The sequence below is a fragment of the Terrapene carolina genome, unplaced genomic scaffold (genome assembly GCF_002925995.2).
Source record: "Terrapene carolina triunguis isolate 2854851 unplaced genomic scaffold, T_m_triunguis-2.0 Scaffold142, whole genome shotgun sequence".
NCBI lineage: Eukaryota > Metazoa > Chordata > Testudines > Emydidae > Terrapene > Terrapene triunguis.
The window spans coordinates 2,979,696-3,003,508 of NW_020664493.1; the positions used below are offsets into that span (position 1 = coordinate 2,979,696).

At 40.1% G+C, this 23,813-nt stretch overlaps 1 protein-coding gene across 1 annotated transcript; it reads right to left on the reverse strand.

The window, feature by feature from the left end:
* LOC112104763 (serpin E3) lies at nt 1-23,526 on the reverse strand. Its single transcript, XM_026653671.1, has 8 exons — nt 23,388-23,526; nt 22,143-22,440; nt 15,480-15,713; nt 13,658-13,855; nt 11,777-11,975; nt 10,745-10,845; nt 5,538-5,624; nt 1-110 (listed from the first exon to the last, which is right to left on the reverse strand). The coding sequence occupies exons 2-8, from the start codon at nt 22,399-22,401 to the stop codon at nt 1-3; spliced, it is 1,188 nt and encodes a 395-aa protein (XP_026509456.1). The 5' UTR covers nt 22,402-22,440; nt 23,388-23,526.
* Nucleotides 23,527-23,813: the final 287 nt, after the last annotated feature.

Consider the following 23,813-nt stretch of genomic DNA (forward strand, 5'->3'; position numbering starts at 1 on the left):
CTACTGAATAAATGAATTATGCGTACCTGTATTAGCGTGCCTTAGGAAAAAGATAAAAGGTCTGTCTGCTTTGAAAATAGGAGTTCGAGATCTTTTTAATAGCACCATAGCTGCAATGCAAGAGAGAGAAAACATTCACGTGTCAGTTTGTTTTGCCTTCGCTTCGACAGAGCACCCTCCTAAAACACTGAGATTTTTACTACCCTAACCACCAAATTATTCATCTGCCCTTACTGTGATAAAAATATATGTAATGTTTGTTTAACCCAGCAGAAAAAAATCTCCCCAAGTGAATGAGCAAGTAAATTTGCAAGGATGCATTACATAGGTAATGCAGTGCTGTCTGCTCACTGAGTAATTACGCCTGCTTGCCTTTGAGTTTTAAGACTCACCACTGATATTTTTTTTCATTGATAGTACTAATGCCTGGTCAAGACACGACTGCACCACTTGCCCTGTTCATAACCATCTATGCATAGAGACAGAGTTTACAGTAAGTTGACAAATGACACAAATTATCCCCCTTTTGCAGATGGGAAAAACAGGCACAGAGAGATGAAGTGATCAGCCTGAGATCACACCGGAAGCTTATGGCAGACTCCTGAATTGAACCTTAATCTCCTGAATCCCAATGCAGTGTCTGAACTATAAGACTGCTACCTCTCTGCAGTTATTTTCTTACTATTTAACTTACATTTTTAAAGTTATAAAAATAAAAACCCTGTTTAAATATTGCTAGGGCTGTCAATTGCAGTTAACTCATGTGATTAACTCAAAAAAATTAATTGTGATTAATCGCACTGTTAAACAATAGAATGCCAATTGAAATTTATTAAATATTTTGGATGTTTTTCTACACTTTCAAATATATTGATTTCTATTACAACACAGAATACAGTATACAGTACTCACTTTATAGTATTTTTATTACAAATATTTTCCCTGTAAAAATGAAATAGTATTTTTCAATTCACCTCATACAAGTACTATAGTGCAATATCTGTATCATGAAAGTGTAACTTTGTTTTGTTTTTGAGTGCAGTTATGTAACAATGTAAAACTTTAGAGCCTACACCTCCACTCAGGTCCTACTTCTTGTTCAACCAATTGCTAAGAAAAACAAGTTTGTTTACATTTATGGGAGATGCTGCTGCCTGCTTCTATTTACGTCACCTGAAAGTGAGAACAGGCGTCTGCATGGCACTTTGGTAGTGGGCATTGCAAGGTATTTACGTTCCAGATATGCTAAATATTCATATGCCCTTTCATGCTTCAGCCACCATTCTGATGCTTGTTTAAAAAAAATGCATTAATTAAATTTGTGACTGAACTTGGGGGAGAATTGTATATCTCCTGTTCTGTTTTACCCACATTCTGACACATATTTCATGTTATAGCAGTCTCGGATAATGACCCAGAACACTTTCACTGCAGATTTGACAAAACGCAAAGAAGGTACTAATGTGAGATTTCTAAAAATAGCTATAGCACTCGACCCAAGGTTTAAGAATCTGAAGTGCCGTCCAGAATCTGAGAGGGACGAGGTGTGGGGAATGCTTTCAGAAGTCTTAAAAGAGCAACATTCAGATGCGGAAACTACAGAACCCAAAACACCAAAAAAGAAAAATCAACCACCTGCTGGTGGCATGACTGAGATGATGAAAACGAACATGCGTTGGTCCGCTCTGCTTTGGATCATTATTGAGCAGAACCCATCATCATCATGGACGCATGTCCTCTGGAATGGTGTTGAAGCATGAAGGGACATATGAATTTTTAGTGCATCTAGCACGTAAATATCTTGCAATATCTGGCTACAATAGTGCCATGCGAACGCTTGTTCTCACTTTCAAGTGACATTGTAAACAAGAAGCAGACAGCATTATCTCCTGCAAATTGTAACCAACTTTGTTTGTCTGAGTGATTGGCTGACCAAGAAGTAGGACTGAGTGGACTTGTAGGCTCTAAAGCAGGGGTGGGCAAACAATGGCCCAGGGGCTGTATCCGGCCCTTCAGACATTTTAATCTGGCCCTCGAGCTCCCGCTGGCGAGCAGGGTTGGAGGCTTGCCCTGCTCTGGCACTCCAGCCAGGGAGCAGGGTTGGGGGCTTGTCTGCTCCACACATGCCATGACTCTGCATGGCTCCCAGAAGCAGGGGCATGTCCCTCCACTGGCTGCCCCTGCCCCAAGCACTGCCCCACAACTCCCATTGCCTGGGAACTACAGCCAATGGGAGTTGCAGGGGTGGCACATGTGGACGGGGCAGTGTGCAGAGCTGCCTGGCCGAGCCTCTGTTTAGGAGCCGGAGGGGGGGACATGCCGCTGCTTCCTGGAGCTGCTTGAGGTAAGCGCCATCCGGAGCCTGCACCTCTGAACCCCTTCTTCCCCCCAATCCCCTGCTTCAGCTCTGATCCACCTCCCGCCCTCCTAACCCCTTGGTCCCAGCCCAGAGCACCCTCCTGCACCCCCCCCACCCCAGAGCTTGCACTCCCAGCTGGAGCCTGCACCCCCCCCATCTCAACCCCCTGTCCCACCCCAGAGCCCCCTTCTGCACCCTGAACTCATTTCTGGCCCCACCCCAGAGCCTGCATACCCAGCCAGAGTTCTCTTCCCCTCCCACACCCCAACCCCCAATTTTGTGAGCATTCATGGTTCGCCATACAACTTCCATACCCAGATGTGACCCTCGGGCCAAAAAGTTTGCCCACTCCTGCTCTAAAGTTTTATATTGTTTTTATTTTTGAATGCAGTTTTTTTTTTATAATTCTACATTCGTTCGTTCAACTTTCATGATAAAGAGATTGGACTACAGTAATGGAGGAGTTGAAAAATAGTATCTTTTGGTTTTTTTTTACAGTGCAAATATTTGTAATAAAAATATAAAGTGAGCACTGTACACTTTGTATTCTGTGTTGTAATTGAAATATATTTGAAAATATAGAAAACATCCAAAAATATTTAAATAAATGGTATTCTATTATTGTTTAACAGCCTGATTAATCGCAATCAATTTTTTTAATCGCTTGACAGCCCTAATAATTGCCCAAATGCATTTCTAGGTAGCTAGGTAGTGTAACTAATACACTGACTAAAAATTAACACATTTGTAGGCTTTTTAGGATAAAACCATTTGCCAAAAATAATTTTAATCCAAGATATATATTAAAAATAGTTTACAAATCTAGTTTGATTAGAATGATTTCCTTTTCTCCCACAATCTAATTATTTCCAAATTTTTCTTTGCAATAAAATGTGACTAGATGTTCCACGGTTTTAAGTAACCAGATCTTGTACAATCGCATATAGCTATAAACATGTTAAAACCAGCCGTGACTGCTCTAGCAATGGAGTACAGGAGGAAGAGAAGAGAACACCTTGGTGGCTAAAGAGAAAGTTAACCAGGTAGAAGACATCGTGATAGAAAAGAACAATGGCAAAAACACTATCAAGCTGACCACATTTGGGACAGTAGAGAGAGCCGAGGAAAGCAGATGGCACTACCCTGAATATGTGCAGTGCTAAGTTTACAAATATTCTGGTACTGGCCCGTTTGCTCTCTGCTGCCTCCACATTTGAAAAATCAAATGCACAACTACAACATGGGGAATAATTGGGTAGGTGATAGTACTGCTGAAAAAGATCTGAGGGTTATAATTCATGACAAATTGGATGAGAGTCAGCCATGTGATGCAGCTGCAGAAAAGACTAATATTCTGGTGCGTATTAACTAGAGTGTTGTAAGTAAGACACAAGAAGTAATTGGCACTGGTGAGGCCTCAGCTGGAGTACTGCATCCCATTCTACACACCACATGAGGATATATGTGGACAAATGGCAGAGTGTAGAGGAGAGCAGCAAAAATGGTGAAAGGTTTAGAAAATGTGACTTATGAAGAAAAGTTTAAAAAGGGGGTGGGGGGGCACATGTAGTCTTGAGAAAAGAAGACTGAGGGCGAACCTGATAAATCTTCAAGTATGTTAAGGGCTGTTAAGAGAACAATGAACAGTTGTTATCCATATTCACTGAAGGTAGGATAAAAAGTAATGGACTTAATCAGCAGTCAAGGAGATTTAGGTTAGATATTAGGAAATACTCTAACTTTAAGGGCAGTTAAACTCTGGAATACGCTTCCAAAGAAGGTTATGGACTCGCCATCATTGGAGCTTTTAAAAACCAGCTGGACAAATGCCTGTCAAGGGATGGTGTAAGTATAATTGATTGTGCCACAGTGCAGGGGGGTGAATTTGATGACTTCTTGAGGTCCCTCCAGCCCTATATTTCTATGATTCTATGACAGATTACCGTCTTACTCTTCCAGCCCTTCCTGAACACCATCTCTATTTCTGAAAAGCAGTTCTTTTTAGTGGGCCTGCTCCTGCTGAAATTAATGGAACTTCTGTCATTGACTTCAGTGGGACTAGGACCGGGTGATATGTCTGCTGATTGCAGTTATATTTAGTCTTTGATATGTAAACATTATAGGATGACTTCTATCTTCTATAGGGGATTTTATTGGAAACATTACAGGTATGTTAGTTTACCAATAAGGATGAGAATTTAAGTCAAGGAACTGAATCTTTGTCTCCACAGCAAAGTTAATTATATAGTGTGCATATGGACACTAGCATCAAAATAATGCTACCACAGACATATTGAGCCAGATCCTTAAGTGTGGTTGAGCAATGCTTAGCACTAGATACAGGGGCCTGGTCTACACTGGGGGGGGGGGGGGAGGAAATCGATCTAAGATACGCAACTTCAGCTACGAGAATAGCGTAGCTGAAGTAGACGTATCTTAGATCGACTTAGAATCACTTACTTCGCGTCCTTAACTTTAACATTATTGTAGTGCTTTCCTCAAAACACTGGCTCTGTAAGCCAAGCGTGAAAGGTCAGTTGCCAGGGGCATCATCTCAGAAAAATTGGGAGAGAGTGACAATGTTGTATCAGCACATAGAACATTATACATGATTATATTATATCCTGCAAAGTTGGGGGGAAGGAGGGGAATAGAAGACATAATGGAATATATTGACCTATTAAAAATAGGGGTGGAAGAGGCAGTAACGATGCTCCTTGCCCCACAGCAAATGACGCCTGTGTCAATTGCCTTTCAGTAAAGTTACTTGAGCATAATAGAAGGTTTGAATAAAAAAAAGATGTTTTTGGGTGCTGGTAGTTCAACGCTTGCTAATCTGAAAAATAGGTGGTTGGGTTTTTCTCGGACTATCCCATGTTCTGAGACTAAACTTGAAAAGGAAAATGTTTTAAGAAAGTTATGAGCAACTGAAAATAGGAGGTAGAATGGAAATGGTTTCTTAAACATTTCTTTTCTTCATCAAAGCACATAGAGGTATGTTTAACTTTGGAGTTAATGGGGCTTCAATAAAGCACATTCTTGTGTGCCTGGCTGAATAGGGATGGATTTAAGCATGTGTAAATCCCTTGTTAAATCAGGGCCTTTAATTATAATATTTGTTGCTGCTATGATATGGCTCAGATGCAAAACATTACTGAAGTTTGTATGTCTGATTTACCTGTAGCTCCTGATGCTTTCGTACCTTCTTCTGTCACTTCAATCTTTGCTTTATGAATAGCTTCTGAAATGTAAAGCCCGCCTTGTTCTAACAAACCAACCAAAAGTAAGTATTAATAGTTATTTGTTTGTCATTGTAAAATCAACACAACCCAGTTGAAAAAAAATTGAGCCACTTCTATCTTAGCTTTTCTCATTCTCATAGTATCGGAACTCCTAAAATCCTGTAGATACCAGACATTTAATCCAGGGTAGGTAGGACAGTTTTTGTTTAAATTATTAAATTCAGAGATGAATTTAGACCAGTTAGTTAATTCCTCTTGCCTCGCTCTGATAGGATGTATTGGATATTAAAGAGAACAGATAATGCATTTTATCTTAACCAAAAATGTCTGTAAATAGAAAGAATTTTCAAAGACAATTTCGGAATAATGATCAATAATGATCAAAATAAACACATCTCCACTGCTGTCAAAACCCTTTAACCTGTGTAGTTCATTGGTGACTTCTTAGGACATTCAGAATTTACAGAATGACCTGCAGTTAGAATTCTTAATACACTTTTACCAGCACTGTTCACAATGCGATCAGTTTGTGGAGTTACTAATTGCAGGTATTGTTTCTAACGCTGCTAGACAAACAGCAGCACACATCAGAATATTTCCAACAAATGGCACTTATTTCTACCAAAAACAAATGCTGGTTGTAAACACTGCAATCTCTCCTTTAACCTTTTCTCTCATTTAATTTTAATTATTGTAAACTATTCACAAAATGGCATTAACTAAAAAAAAAAAGTTCAATTACTTTGTAAAATTAGTCCAGTTTTTATGGACTGGTTAGTTTTCCAGGTACTTTGCTGCAATAATGTAAAGTAATAACCTGCTGACTACAATCTAGCCTGGGTCACCCAGCGTTGTGAGTTCAATCCTTGAGGGGGCCATTTAGGGATTGGGGGCAAAAATCTGTCTGGGGATTGGTCCTGCTTTGAGCAGGGGGTTGGACTAGATGATCTCCTGAGGTCCCTTCCAACCCTGATATTCTATGATTCTAACCTTTCCTTTTGTCACAGATGTCTTCCACCGATCTCTTTCCTCCATGATGTTAAAATACATTTTCTTCAAAAAGATGGTGGGGAGAGAAACTTGCCTGCATGGTGAGATTTGATTTACTCTGCTTGTCTGTTTACAGTGTAAATGTGTTGTAGGGAGGTGGTCTGGAGGAATGAGCGTGGGCTTGGGCATTGGAAAAGTGTGACTTCTAATCCTGACTCTGACACCGTGTAGCATTGGGCAAGTCACTTTGTGGGCCTGTGCCTCTGTCTCCCCATCTGTACAATGGGGATAGTATGACTTATCTTACAAAGGGGGTTTAGGAATTAATCAATTAATAATATTTTGCTAATATAAATACTAAGTAAAGTAACCACTTGTCATTTGGGAGGCAGTGGGATAGTGGTTAGCAAGAACAGGACACAGAAGCATGACATCTGGGTTCTGTTCCCCTGCTTATCACTGGCTTGCTGTGTGACCTTAGACAAGTCTCTTGACTTTCTTCATGCTCCCATTTTCCCCATATGTGAAACAGCAATAATAATGTTTTCCCAGCTTTTTGAGACATGGTTTGAAGTTCTTCTATAGAACACTACTACCAATATAAATTATCTACAAATGCTTCGGGAAAGGAGGTTGTTCATCACTCTGATATGATGGTAAAGAAACGTTCTTTCAAAAGTTTACAGCTGAACATTGACTTAATACGGCTTTGAAACTTTACTATGCAGAAGAAAAATGCTGCTTTCCCTTTATTTTTGTAGTAGTTTACGTTTAACACAGTACTGTACTGTACATGCTTTTTTAATTATTATTATTATTATTTTGTCTTTGCTGCTGCCTGATGGTGTACTTCCGTTTCCAAATAAGGTGTGTGGTTGACTGCTCAGTTTGTAACTCTGGTGTTCAGAACTCTGAGGTTCTACTGTATTTGTTACGGTTTGAAACATATTCTTCATACTCAGACAAGTTATTGGCTCAGTGCCAGAGTAATGAAGTGAATTTATATGGCCTGTGATATACAGAAGATTAGACTAGATAATCTAATGGTCCCTTCTGGGTTTACAATCTGTGAATGTTATTAAAGGTGAATTGATCCATATAGTGTTTTTCAGCAGCCTCACCAGTATTACAAACGCTTAACAGCTGATAAAGCCTGTATCTCCACAGACAACTCACTGATTGGACAGTTCTAAACATTTGTGGTTGTCAAAACCTGAAAGTGCAATAGCTATAAAAAGATTAAATAACTATATAACTTAAATATAGGTCAAGTACCACATGACCATAGGGTTCCACATAAAATTCTAGGTCTGGTTAGGGCTGTGCTGCAATTAAGTGTTGTGGTATCATCTACATCAAGCTATTTTACCATGTATAAATGAGCACATCAAAATTGATTTAAAACCAAATAAAGCCAAAAAATGTCACAGCTCTACAACAATTAAGTGAACATCTGCAGGGAAATGTCATTGTCATGATTCCTAAAGAATTTTTTTTTTTCACTTTAGTAGCAGCCATGAACAATTACGGAGGAGAACCTAGTCTAAAAGTTATCTGCCTACTTTATGGAGAACAACATCCGAAGGCTAGTAAGAATAGGAGACTGATTTCTGTCCCCCTGACTGCCAATGGTTTGCTGTGTGACCTTGAACAAGTCACTTAACCTTTCTTGTATCATTCATGCCAAGAACCTTTTGACACTAGAATTAGTTGAAAATGCAACCAACCCACTATTGTCTGGTCATCTATTTTAAGAATTTTGTTTTAAAAAGTTATTGGGCTAAATCGTGATCTGTTATGTCAGTGTGTAAATCTGGAGTAACTCCAGAGATGTGTAATGAACAGAGTTTTTACAGAGTTATACTGATATAACAGATCTGAATCTGGCTGCTATTCTCTGAATAATCATTTTGCATATGTGTAAGGCAATGGGAATCAGGCCCACTGTCTTCCTAGAGAGGAACTGCACTGCAATGCAGCTTATAAGCATGGGACAAGGTTTAAGGGATAAGATAGCATACAGTCTTTGTTTGCTTCCTTCCTGTTCTTTCATCATCATGTACCCACCATGTAGACAACACTTGGGTAAAACTTCAGAGAGGAACCATCCAGAGACTCCAGCTGGCAGGAGCAGGAACAGCCACTGCAGGGACCTTCAGACATTGACCAAAGTTTCTACAGGTTTGACTGGACTTTCTCTGCCCAGTGCTCATTGGCTGTTTGCTCTAACCCTCCTCCTACCCATCCCTCACTTCATACCTGTCCCTCTTACTCCCTTCTCTCCTGCCCTGTCCCCTTCACTTTTCTTTCCACTTAGCTTCTCCTTTCCTAACTAACCCTCTTCCCCCTCCCCACCACAAAACAGTGGAACTAAGTGCCCTTTGCTACAATCACATTGTTCACTCTGCTTGTGTATTCTACCCGCTCCCCCACACTGTGTCTATCTTGTCCAGTTAGACTGTAAGGTCTTCAGGATATGGATACTGCTACTCAGTGTTTATACAGCATCTGGCACAACAGGGCCCCATTCTTGGTCAGTCCTTAGGCACTACTGTAATAAACATGATTAATAACACTGAATTAAATGCTGAATTCTATTGGTAAGTGACCAAACCAGTGGTTTAATCTTTCACTAATTCTAGTAGTCCGTAAGATTTCTTGGTATGAATGGCAACTACCGAGTGTGTTGGGAACAATGAACTAATGCTGGGTCAACTAAGCAATCCAAAGAAACTCCCACAAAAACATGTTGAGCTGGAAGAATCACTGGTAAAACAAAATAGAACTCTGAGAAAAGTGACACTTAGAGTGCTGAGGATAGTTCTGTATCTATCAGAACAGTAGCTTCCCCATTCCATGTTTATTATTATGGGTAAAAGTCAATTGCACTGCTTTTCTCCTTTGTGCCTAATCCTGCGGGTCAACTCAGAATTATACCGGGCGGGAGGAGACAGGGAAAATAAAGACACCCTTAAATAATATAACAGGGAAAATTTGAGAAAAAGTGCCACTCAAATTTTTCTTAATCAAAAAGCACAATGGGAGTAAGTCATAAACAGTACAATAGAAGGTCCCCAGTATGCCTTGGTCCATTGTAGTTCATCCTCCTTAAGCACTCATCCTAACTAAATAGCTGTTATACATATTTATAATGTGAACTGTCAGTGAACTTTAGTCAGCATATTAACACCTCATTTCTAATTAACAAGGCATTCTGTGCAATTAATGATCACATTATAATGAACACATGCTCAAATTTAATAGGAGGTAAAAAACAAAATCTGTGCCATGAGCTTTGTCCCATGGAAGCAAACTTCAACCAGGAACTTCCTCTAAAGCAGTTTCCACTGTATCAGAAGATGTTCTTGTGGCTATGCCTCCATTTAATGACAATCACACACTGACCAGAATCATATTAGAAGGCTGAGAGTCTCACCATAAAATCTCCATTTAAGAGTCTTTGAATGCAAGTGCCCAAATTGGAATTGTTTACCTTGCTGGAAGTGATATATGTCAGTCAAAGCACATGGACAGTTATGGAGTCTTTTAATATTCAATCAGGATAAAACTTTCCAGTGAGTAGAATAAGATCAGGTTTTTTGAGACATGGTAGTCAGTTTCTATCTTAACAACATGTGATCATGGGATATTGTGGGCTGGGTATTATGTTGATTGTTGGCTTGCAGGACAGAAACAAAGCGAGATTACAGGCATGCGTAAAGGTTGTTTGCGTGAGTGACATCAGGACGCAGAATAAAGAGGCCTGTTGTTGTTACACCAATGTCACTTGACTGTGGCATGGCTATTTAGAACCAGTAATAAATGCTTGATCTGCAGCGATCCTTGTAGACTTCAGCCGGCACCTAAGCAAACACATTCCAGCAATGTTCTGTCTCACTGGCTTTAATCTCTAAAACATTTTTCCCCACCACCAGATTTTGCTTAACCTAAAATGCAGTAGTTTGAAATAAATTTCAATTCTACAGTAGCTCAATGGAATCTGGATTGTTTTTAATTTTCATGGAGCCAGAAGTAATTAATTAATTAATACAGAAGGATCAGTTCTCTTGAATCAGTCAAACAAATATCATATAAACATCTACAATAAATCTATACACTGAGTGATCATTTCCTATATAGGGAATAATCTTACCTGAAATACCTTTAAAATCAGCCTCAGTTGGATCAAACATGTCTGTAATTCCCAAGGCAGGTAAAACCATTTTTAAGTCAAAGTGACTTTGAATTCTGAATCTAAAATTAACACAATAGATTTCATTTAAATATATACATGAACTTTGCATTTGCCCCCATTTGTGCTTTCTTTTTTTAAAAATTGTAATACATTTGGTTGTAGGTAGGAATGCATCTGCAAAACATTAGCTTGGAAAAAGAATATTAATGCACAAAACATTTTTTGGTGTTTCATTAGCATGGGGAATGTATTTCTGGAGGTATGTAATAAAGCTTTTCTGTGCTGATTGATGTGCTAAGTACATCCAGGAAATGCCCTCCCTCTTTTGCACCCAGATGGCACATCCTAACGTTCTATTTGTTTGAAAAATACTGTTGGGGTCACGTGCAAATTCTGGCAATAGTGAAGGGCTGGAGTGATTGAGAGTGTGAACTTGCCCTGTACATAGAAGAAATGCAGTGATTGGTGATAGTTGCTGGAGCGCCATTTAATATTTCTAATATTAAAAACACATAGTAAAATACTTTTAAATATTTAGACAATTTTTCTTAAAGTTTTCTTTATGAAGCAAAAAAGCAAGAATGGGCACAAATAATTTTCTCCCCTTTGTATATTTTTAAAGCGCTATTGTACCCCAAATAAACCCCAGGGTGGCAGGACTCAGGCTTTGGTCCCCCCTCCTGGGGTCGTGTAGTAATTTTTGTTGTCAGAAGGGGGTCGAGGTGCAATGACGTTTGAGAATACCAGGTCTATAAGATACGTATAGTATTTGGCATTCCCGAGCCCACCTCTCCTGGCTAAAGAGGGAGAGAGGGTGCTTTGCTGTGCTGATCATGTGATCAGGAGACTGGAGTTGAAAGTGTCCTACTAAATGGACAGATGTCCTTTATATCATTGGTTATGCCTATAATAATGTACACAACACAACTCTGACAATAAAAGATACGGTTAGAGGATGGCCAGGCCCTTGAGAAGGAGAGTGTCACTTACCTAGGTAGAAAAATATCCATCTTCATTCTCTTTAAGCTGTTGGCCCAAACAGTAATGATTTTAGCTGAGAGGTGTGACTCAATCTGGGACAGAGATGTCCTCCTATCACTGGGAAGCACCACAAACATGCTGACTGTCTCCCCCAGATAAGGCAACTCGGCTACACCGAACCGCTCCAGCGATGCGGTGTGGAACTGACCTGCGGGTTGAAAACATAATCCTTGGCATCACTCAAGGGGAAAAAGCAGTTCTGAGGAACTAGGTGGCTCAAGGCACTAGTACGAGGATACAGAGCCTTTCACCACTAAGTCAGTGGCTTGAATACAGACCAGGTTGTTAATAAATGAAGATCACTGGCTCACGTGAACTGAGTTAATGGTCTCAATCCACTTCCGAGCAGACAAGTGTCCACATCGCACATTTGCTAATACAAATAGCTCTCTCAGTGGCCAGTCCAGTGGAGCATGGTGATTGAGCTGTCTTCTCACCCTAATGATACTCCCTTTGGGTCAGGGCTGAGGAACTTTGGTGAGAGTGCGTGAGTTTACAATGTGACTGGTCTTACGACAGCGGTTTTTGAATAAATAGATGACTTCATTCTCCAGCTCTTTCAATGTAGCACCTTTCAGCAGAACTACACTAGAAAAAAAAAAAATGAAAAGAAAAAGCAGCTCCTGTTTGACTCATTGAGAAGTACTTTGCCCAATGCGCTCATCCATACACCCAAATCAATAGCACAGGTTAAGCTGCTTTCAAGAAGCACACAGCTTTATTGAACTACAAAGCTTTTAAAACCTGTCAAATTCAGACAAAAATCTTTAAACCTATAACCACAAAAAAGGATACAACTTAATGGACCTTCAAATGAATAATTGGTTAGGGAACAGGGTACAGCATCCATTAATGTAGGTGTCATTAATATTAACTAGTTGCTGACTGCGTCACATACATGCATATCAAACTTTTTGCAGTACAATATCACAGCCCTGCTAAACCTCCTTTAAGGAGCCAGTGTTCCAATGGAATAATGGCATGTCCAAGAACAACAACTGCAGTGGTCAGCACAGAGAAGGCATTAAATATAGCAGCTGGTGCTTTAAGAGTAGAGGTGTTTGGGTTTTTTTGACTCAATGATCATTCGTTCTATTTGCAGTCTCACAAATACTGGGGTGTAACCATAATGTTTATATAAGTAATTGGCTGCATATCATTACAAAATGTCAGTAAGGTTTAGTTGGTAGTGCTCATTAGTTCTGAAAATCATGGGTTCCAGTACAGCAGTAGGATTTAGATTCCGACCCAGTGTAGCCTTTGCAATATGCACGAGAGAGGGTGCTGCACTGTTAATGACACTTTTCTATCCAGGAGATGTTAAAATATCAACTGTCCTTTCTGTCATCCTCAAATGGCTCTCCAGGTGAAGAGATCCCACACTTTTCAGATTGAGCAGGGAAAAATCCCAGTGTTCTGCTCAACATTCCATCTCTCAATGAGAGTCCAATCCTGCTCCCACTGAAGTCAGCAGGAGTTTTGCTATTTACTTCAGCGAGGGCAGGTTTGAGACCTAAAACAAGATCTCATGTTCAAGCCTGTGATACTGTAGGGCATTACTGGCTCCTATTTTCGTCTTCAATCATCATTAAACTACAGTATCTATCTCAGGAGAAGTTTGGATAGAAGCATAATACACTCACAGGTTTTATATGTCAAAGAAAAGGTCTATTTCTGAGCTATTATATTTTGGTGTTTTTCCAAAGCGCTTTCCTCCATGTTTGTGCAGCACCTAGCACATTGCAGGCAGTGCTGGAAGTAAATAAATTAAAAATGTATGTAGTTTACAATATTGTTTCATATGTCAGACATGGCATGAAAAGTAGTTACCATAATTGACTTCAGCCGTGTGGTACATTGTGGGCACTTTCAGGGTGACGCCCTCCGCAGTGGTAAAAGGCAAGGACTGAGTATCTGTGAAAGAGAATTTCTTTTGCCACATGCTTTTGAAGTACATGGTGCTCACCACAGCCATCTGAGTAAGTGGTGAACCAACTGTATCCAGATGTATGCAGTCTGCTTCTCCACCTGCATAAGAAAAGGAGAAGAATTTATACACACACACACACACACACACACACACACACTAATCCTGCATCTCTCTCTCTCTCTCATTTTTTAAGTGACATTATACATAGGACCAAATTATCAGATTATTTTTTTCAAACTCTTCTGAATCCTTTTGTCCTGATGTGCTACAAAAGTGGCCAAGTCACAGAGGAGAGCATTCTACCTGCAACAAATAGGGTCAGGCTGACATCCGTTTCATACTTTTGTTCATATTTGAGCTCAGAAAATTAGTGTATCCCTTACTTTTTCTTGGCAGAGACTTAAGAGGTTTTTCACCTTTGTCTGCAGCTTGGGGCCTGGGTCACTTGCTGGTTTGAACTAGAATAAATGTTGGAGTCTCTGTAACTTGAAATCTTTAAGTCAAGATTTGAGGACTTCAGTAATTCAGCCAGAGGTTAGGGATCTATTACAGAAGTGGGTGGGTGAGGTTGTGTGGCCTGCAATGTGCAGGAGGTCAGACTAGATGGTCATGATGGTCCCTTCTGACCTTAAAATCTCTAAGAAGGGTAAATTTTAAGAGTCTTAAATGACTGCATAACTGCTTCTAGCAGTAATGAAAAAAGTGTGGCTAAATCTATGTGCAATAAGTTGAATGTGAAATTATGCCCAGAGACTCTGGTAGTGTCAATGATAGAAAAGAGGCCTAGGGCATGGTTGTGTCCTCTTTGCCATGAAATAAGGGCTCTAGTGTGAAGTTTTCTACCTGATCATGCCATTTTATTCACCTCCCTACTATGAAAGCCATTGGCAGTGTCAAAAAATATAGGAAAATTTTATCAAAGTGCGAGCTGACATTGTCAACAATGTTTCCTTGAGCAATCAATTTCTATCATAAAGTCCTATTATAGTTCTGTTGAGGAAGATAGAGGAGACTTTTCAAGAGCAACTAGTATCAACTTCAACATGCATGTTTAAAATCACATTAGTTACCTGCTAATCAAGTTGATGGCCAAATCCATTCCTAGTATAACTTGTGCAAAATCAGTGGCATGAACCAGTGATTAATTTGGCCCAGTGATTCTAATGGCTTACAGTCAATTTTTCATTAAGATTGGATTTCGTTTCATTAAACTTCCTGGTCATGTAAAGGAATAAAGTTAGCTAATTTCATCTTCTATTTTCACTGTACAAACGAATGGGTCAATACTACAAAACACCTACTACTGAGTTTACTGGAAGTATTCATTGTGGTGAATACTACACTCAGTGATAGCTGGGAGAATTTGGCTCTAGCTAATTATTCTTAGAACATCCCTGCGAGGTTGATATTAGCCCCATTTTACAAAGCAAGGGACTAAGGCAGACTGGTTAAGGGCTTGATCCCATAATCCTTTACTTAGGTACCTAGACTTACTGCAGTCTTGCCCAAGGTTATGCGGTGAGGCAATATCAGAGTTGTGATTAGAGAACGGATATTCCTGGTTCCCAGTCTTGTGTTCAAGACCGCTAAACTATGCCTTTCTGTAGAGAGCATAGACTAAACATTACTACATTTGGTATGTAGAGTGCTAACTGCTGGTATCTGTACAGTTTTTATTAGTACAGTTGGGTCCTACATAATCATCTCTATTAGTTATTTTACCTTCAGTGTTACCGGTAACCCATTCATTTATCTGTGCAGCAGTGCTGTTAGGCTCACTGAAGTTGATTTTTTGCAGGCTGCTGTTTGCCCAGAGTGCAGTATGTTCAATGAAGTCAGGAGACAGGTGAACTCCAGCTTGCACAAATAGGGCACATGCCAGCTGAACCACAGGGCCTTGGTTAGAGTTGGTCACTTCTTCGTATCCGGTATGCAAGAAGTCCTGCACTTTTGGATCTGCCAGACCGGAGAAAAATTCCATGCTGTAATTCTCATGTTGAACTTAAAATAGCAAAAATAAAGTGTTAATGATAATTCATTGCCGAGAAAATTGTCAGCACTTAACAAATAGCAATGGACCATTTCTTCCTATGTGATTGCAACAGCAGTTAATATAATAGGGTGTCAATGCTGATTGGGCCCTCTGGATGCTACAACAATGTAAAGTAATTCAAAATTCAAGTATGTGAAACTATTAGTGAGGCGGAGACTATTGCCTAGGGATACTCTGCAGTACGTTGTACATACCGAGAGCTTTCTGTAGCAAAACACAGATGACATTAATAGAAAGAACAAAGGTCCACCAATGTTAGCTCCTCCCTCACTGCAATCACAGGAAAATGACTGTGTGGCCATGATCACTTAATTCTAAGGGATGAACCCTGCTCGCTGCTCCAGAGGAAAGTGAAGAAAGCCTAAGAGGTACCTTCCAATATGCCCTGGTGGAAAAATTTCTTCCTAATGTTAAATTTGGCTATTATTTTCACTCTGTGCATGTGAGCGAGAATCACTGTAACTACAGATCTAATCTATGTGTACGTGCAGGTGCCCTGGCTGTTCAGGTAACTGCCCATCTTTTTCATAGGAAGTTGAAGAGAATTCAAAACACTGATTAAATTCAGAGAAAAAAAAGCCTCTCTGTGTATTTAACCCAAGCTCTGTAGTGTTACTTACAGCTGTATGATAGACATTACCTTGGAAATTGCTATATTGTGGCTGCACTAAGTAGTTGACCTTACATCACATTCTATTTGCTCTTGTTTTAAAAAAATACTCTTCTTCTTTGGGGGCCGCTGTATATCCCCACTTATGTCTTCTGCTGTGAGAGTTGAGCTGCCAAACTGTATAACATAGCTGTAGCCACTTGTGGGAGGAGAGGTGGGGAAATACAGTAGTGCTTGTGCTAACATGACATCTTTGGCTCCATCTATATAAGATAGTGCATCCCCCATCCATCTCAGTTCCTTCTCTGCTGCCAGAGACCTAAACAGAACTCTCTTTTTATTGTTAGTTCCTCCATCAGCCCTTTTGGCCACAGCTTTGCACTGGGAGCTCATGTTCAGTGGTTTATCCACCACAACCCACAATTCTTTTTCAGTCTCATAGACTTTAAGGCCAGAAGGGACCATGGTGATCATCTAATCTGACCTCCTGCACATTGCAGGCCACAGAACCTCACCTACCCACTCCTGTGATAGACCCATAACCTGTGGCTGAGTTACTGAAGTCCTCAAATCATGATTTAAAGATTTCAAGTTACAGAGAATCCACCATTTACTCTAGTTTAAACTTGCAAGTGACCTGTGCCCCATGCGGCAGAGGAAGGGAAAAACTTCACTGGGTCTCTCCCATTTTGACCTGGGGGAAAATTCCTACTGGACCTCAAATATGAGAATCAGACCCTGAGCATGTGGACAAGACCCACCAGCCAGACACCTGGGAAAGAATTCTTTGAAGTAGCTCGGAGCCCTCCGCATCTAGTGTCCCATCGCCAGCCACTGGAGATATTTGCTAATAGCAGCACAGATTACATGCCATTGTGGGCAGTCTCATCATACCATCCTCTCCATAAACGTATCAAGCTCAGTCTTGAAGCCAGTTAGGTTTTTTGTCCCCACTGCTCCTCTTGGAAGGCTGTTGCAGAACTTCACTCCTCTGGTATTTTGAAATCATTGTCTAATTTCAATCCTAAACTTGTTATATCCATTTATTCTTGTCAACATTGCTGCAAAACTTAAATAACTCCTCTCTCCCCATGGTATTTATTCCTCTGATGTATTTATAGTCACTGCTTTCCAGGATGGAGTCCCCCACCTGGTAAACACAACTCACAGTCTTTGCTCCTAGATAGATGCATTTACATTTAGCCATATTAAAACTTACATTGTTTGCTTGGTAAGATGGACACAAGCAAAGCCAGATTGCTCTGTACCAGTGATCTGTCCTCCCACAATTTTTGTGTCATTGCAAACTTTATCAATTCAAACTTTGTTTTCTTCCACATCATTGATAAAAATATCAAATAGTGTAGGGCCAAGAACCAATCTCTGTGGGGCCCCCAATGGTAACACATCTGCTCAGTGATGATTCCCTGTTTACATTTACATTTTGAGACCTAGCAGTTAGCCAGGTTTTAATCCATTTAATATGTGCCATGTTCATTTTATATTGTTTGTAGGCTTTTAATCAAAATGTCATGCTCAGCCAGGGGAGTCCTGTTTATACTTAAGTATAAACATCTTTTGACATCTAACAGCACAAGTCTCTTTTTGCATCTATCTCTATTATTACCTGGGTGGGACTAAGCCCACTGGAAGATCAAACAGTTTATTTGTTGCCTTTGGGGAGAGGTATAAGGGGGAGCCTATTAGTAACAAGCTCTTTCCCACTTGATTAAGAGACGTATTGGACGTTGTTACTACTTCGCCAGAAAACCAGTACACTTGACTAGGGCCACAGTTGCCTCTGTAGCTTTTCTGAGCTAGGTTTCTATTGTAGAGATTTACAAAGCAGCTACATGTAGTTCTGAGACACTTTCACTAAGCCCTAGTCGTTGGACTTGGTATCGCGCGGCAATGCTTGTGTGGTAAGGCGGTGTTGCAGTCTGCTTTTTCCTAGAACTCCTTGCCCGCTGTCCTCTGATGGTGGCACCACTTGCTAAACTCCCATTCGTGGGAATTCACAGAGGGTCTCAAAGAAGAAAGTTAGTAACTGCGGTTCTTTAAGAGTTGCCTCTGTGCAGTCACACTACCAACCCACCCTCCCATTTGTCTCAGCGTTCTTTGTATTTCAGGACTCCGCAGGTTAGGGAGAAGGAACTAAGGTTGTCAGGGAGGTGCACTTCCTTTTAAAGATGGAGCCTATGATGTCATTCTAATAGGAGAGTGCTACTGCACCACCTGTGGACATGGCTTTATTGTACAGTTCTGGAGCTCGACACTAGAGGCACTAGATAAATGTGAAGGCATAGAGGCAACTCTCGAAGAACAACAGTTTTCAATAAGTAACCCTTCTTTTATACATTCTTGGTTTTGGTTTGGTCACCATAAAGTTTTTGAAGTCTTAAAATACAATACTACTTTGCATCTAAATTCATCTAAAATCTATAAGAACAAGGGTGTTATTAGAAGCATTAAAATACAATCCACTAAGCTTCATTTTATCTGTAAGAGGAATGTTGGGGTAGGGAAAACTCTGGAGCTTCCCCTTCTGGAATTTTCCCTAAATCATTCTGTTGAGAGGACGCACACACATGATTGATGTCCTTGAATCTCAGATTTTGGGATTGTGCTGGAAGCACAGCACTGTCCTTAAAGAAGCCCTTTGCCTCTACATTGGCTCTGGGACCTCCTGCTCTCCCCTCAAATGGAGACATGGTGCCAACACTTCCTCTGCCAGCAGCTGTTTCCAGAATCCCTTCTGAAAGTGGGAGGGTGTCCACTGCAACAGGGAGGGGGGCTTTGAGCTGCACTGATTTCTCCATGGAGTTAAGGGAGGGCGATGATGTGCCCAACCTTCTCCTGCCCCATACAACAGCCCAAGACCCTGTGGAGTGTCCTCTGTGGAGTCAGGGGTAGAGGAGAAGGATGCTGCAGAAGTGGTGATACCCAGCCTACCCCGTATAAAGAAAAGGAGAGATCCTGGGAGACAAGCTCCCCCTTGGGCTTAACACACAAAATCAACTTGCATAAACCTAAAATACACTTAGCAGGACACTGGCATGTCCAATTTGACTTTATACAGAGATTTTGCTTAAATTTATTATACAGAATCTAAAACCACTAGAAATGTGTCAATGAAATTCTCTGTTAACAAATTCTAATTGAAACAGGTTTTTATTTTGTAACTGGATTAAAATCCCCCTGAAGTGTTTGCAACTTAAACACAGCAGCACTTTGCTAGTGCAGGAGAACCTGGGACAGTGATTGGCTTGAATTAACTACAAACAAAAATGAACATTACTAGCTTCTTTACCACTTTTCAAAGGGGGAGAAATCCAAACAGGAAACAAACAGCATAAATGGGGAAAAGCAAAGTAGATTTTTCAAAATATTCTTCCCATTTTAATAAGCAGAGGTGGTGTTTATTATTATTATTTTATTTCATTGTGGTATAGCAGTGCCTAGAGACCCAATGGAAATAAGGGCCCCATTGTGCTAGGCACAACTACAAACACATAATAAGCAATCCCTGTCTCAAAGAGCTTCAATCTAACTGGACATGACAAAGGGTGGGAGGAGAAACACAGGCATAGACAGCTGAAGTGACTTGCCACAGATCAGACAGCAAGTTAATAGCAGAATCAGGAATAGAACCTAATTCTCCTGATTGCCAAACCTATGTCCTATGAACAGGATCCTTCTGCCTCTCAGTGAGGACATTTTAAGTATATGGGGCCAAATTCCAAATTGGCCAGTTTACACCACCCGAGAATCCAGTACATGATTTTTAACCTAATGGTGTCCCTTTAATAACCTGCATGAAGACTAATACAGCTTAGTGTTAAAACTTAGCTCTGTTACTCTTTAAGGGAAAAATATTGAACTCCTTGAACAGATGTCAAGAAGAATCAGATATTTTTTAGGTGTAAAGTGCCTTTCTCATGTGTTTTGCATTAGTATACTAGTGTTTGGCAAGCTCCGATGTGGATGTAAGAACTCAAAGATGGTAAAATAAGAAGCAGATGTTATATGAGATACAGTATCCTCAGCTTGTAACCTTAGTAACAACAACAATCTTAGCTAACCAAAGTTCTGAATTTTTACTTGGAGGCTAGTTCAAAACTGCTTTCAAATATTTTATTTGATATTTATTATTCAGACAGACAAATCTTTAGACATTATTTTGCTCAAACAGCCTGTGCTAGAACAGATATTAGAAAAGCTGCAGAACATTAAAAGAGGTTATTAAAGCCAGGGAAAGCTGATTCTCCCTAAAGAGTGATTGAACTTTCAATGGATACTGATGGCTATCGAGGTAGTTTTTGCCAGATTGGTGCATTTTTGTACCACATCCCTCATTATAGTTAAAGGCAGAGCTACACAAATGTTAGCACCAAAGTATAATAGAGGAATGCAGTTTTCTATCTGCTATGTATGTCAGTGAGTTGGTTTTACTCATCTCAAGTAAAACATTTATTTGATCTATTTCTGCTGGATTTAGCCAAACATGCCATTTGGGGAAACAGGTTTTCTTTCTTTCTTTCTTTCTGGAAGTTCATTGTTGCTGCAGATTGGTCATAGTTGCCATTCTGATTTATTTTCACATTAAACACAAGTAAGTTTACCTGAAGTTAGAAACCTATGTGGTTTGTGATGTATACAACTAAAACTAATGCCAGCCTTTCCTCAGGGATATTCCATTTTGTTAACTTTATCCACAGCACGGAAGGAAGGAAGAAAAGCATTGAAATAAGTAATAGGTTTCACCAATCAGTGGAAAACCTCTTTAGTGCTATTTGTCACTTTTTATATGGATGGGACTATTGCCTTAATTTCATTATCTAGTCCATTTTCTAAAGCTCTCTCAATAATTAAGTCCCTAAGAGGCAAGATGTATGGCAAACAGCAAGGTACAATGCTTACATAAATGAGTATTGGTTAAAAACGACTTGATTGAATTGTAGCAAAATGGCATCATTGCAAGTAATACCTTTGTTTGATAGGGTATTTGTGCTGTAGATAGTGTGTGTGAGAGGCAGAGAAAATATATAGCACATATAGGTTTTTTCTGTATATAATAGCTGGATTGAGCTGGAATGGTTATTTTTGAATACCAATACTTTACAGAAAGGCAATAATGACTAAGTAAGGTTACAGAACACAACATAGCAATCTCTATAAATTTTAACTTTTGCCTTCATGTGATGAAAATAAATGTCATGCTTAAGAATACTGATCGCTCTAAAGCTGGCACAGTATGTATAAGCTACAAATTTTGAAGATGAGACAGTCATCTGTTTTCTATAACCAGTGTGCAGATCATGAAAAATAGCTATGGATATATTGTCAGGTGGTAGGATTAATCTTTGGTTAAAATGGAAAGAAAATCCTGAGAATCCAACATTAGTTTAGCTGGAGTTGCATGTTCCTTCCAGATCTTCATTTTTTTAATGTAGTTGTTTTAAAGTGCAGTAGAAAGAGTGAGCACTGCTCAGAAAGAAGTAGGAAGAATACATACATATCAGCTGGTTGAACAGTTCCTACAATTCAGTCAAATATGGAAAAAAACAATGCAGTATGAACTCTTACAGATCTTGTTAATTAGAAAGAAGTTTAGCTTGATTGTGCAATTGCTTTCTCATTAGTCAAGGAAGCTGTAGTGTGAATTTATGATATAATGCAAAGCAGTTATTGCTAAAAAATAATTTGTCAAAGAGCAAATTACCGTGGATGTTGTATCCAAGAGCATTTTCCAGCTGCATAAAGGTGTTTCCTTGAGCTCCAAACTGCAGTAGCCCCAAAGAAATGGACACACTTGCTGGTGCAACTATCAAGTTAGTTCTGTTCTCTGGTTCTGCTAATCGCTGGTAGAGATTGATGTCAAATTCAGTTTTCAACTCCTTTAGCTCATCATAGAGGTCACAGCTCCCACTGGTTAAGAAGCAAGAGTACAGAACGAGCGTAGTGAAGACAAGGGGCAACATGAAGGCACACTATGGAATATCTCCCCCAGATAATTACACCTGTAATTAACAATGCGAACAGTCAGAAAATGATAGGGACGGATGACATGTGAACTATTGCTTTACATGTTCATTAAGCTGAGACTTACCCTGGAAATAAATCCTGGTAAAAAACCTACCAAGGCACAGTCCAACTGATGTCACGCATAAGGAAAATATCTTTGGACACTGATGTGCTTTCACCAGCTAACAATGTCCAGTCTTCAAGACCACAGCCAGTATAGCAACTCTCATTTGATGGTTGACCATTACAATACACGTGACCCAGATATGCACCCACAAAAAAATGATTCATACTCCATGGTGTAAAAAGCAGCTGTCCAGCATATTAACTACCTGTTCAATTCTGATTTTGATTCCTTAATATTTATTAAGCTACAATTTTGACCCTTGAGTGCTTACAGGCTCTGTATCCATCGGCTGCTACAACCATCGTTAGGTACCTAAATAAAAGTGATCAATTTTCAAAGGTGCTGGACATCCATAGCACCCATTGACTTCCATTGGGAGCAGTGGTACTGAGTACCAGGCTTGAGAATTTTGACCTTAGCGTGCAAAAGTCTACAGCCAAGGCGTCCCTCCCAAATACCAGGATAGAATACCTCCCCGGCAAACGGGGTTGTGTTTGCAAAAGACCTCTGTGATCGCTGACAGAGTCACCGCTTTGGATTTTTATGGGGGGGGGGAGGAATCATCTTTTTAATCAGGTCTGAGGTAGTATGAGATTAAAACTACTTCGAATGTTTCCTAAAAAGCAATAAATAAATCAACCCTCCAAATTGTTGAAATGAGACAGTCGTTTTCTACACACCATTTTAGATTCTGAATATTTGGTACAAATGTGTATTTTTTAAAAAGTTACTCCGGCTTCAGTTTAGGATTTTACACAAATCTCTTTCTGTGCCCTTTGCTCTAGAGAGCACCTCTAACTCCTTATGTTTACTCACCGTTAGCTGTATTTAATTGCCTTGCTGTGTCCTGTGCGGCTGAGCTGGAGCTCTGTATGTACTTCTGTCCCCTTCTTTAATATGTGGTGGAGTAAGGTCTAAGTCATGAGACTGCATTTAAAGGAATAGTCAGTGATCGCAGTCTCTATCGGCGATGTCTGTACCACTCTGTCCAAATTCCTGTAGGCTACAGACTCTAGGTAGAGCCAGGCAAAGAGGCATGTCACTGATCAGCAAATCCAAGGCAAGGAACAAAAAGGTACAGGAAAAGCTTTATCTGGCATGTTGGGGGAAATGGGGGGTGCCAGTTAGTGAAAAATTCCGATTAACTAAGAGTTATACTTACCAATGGAGGGAGGGAGTTTGAGTGCGGGAGGGGGTTGGGGTGCGGGAGGGTTGCGGGGCACAGGCTCTGGGAGGGAGTTT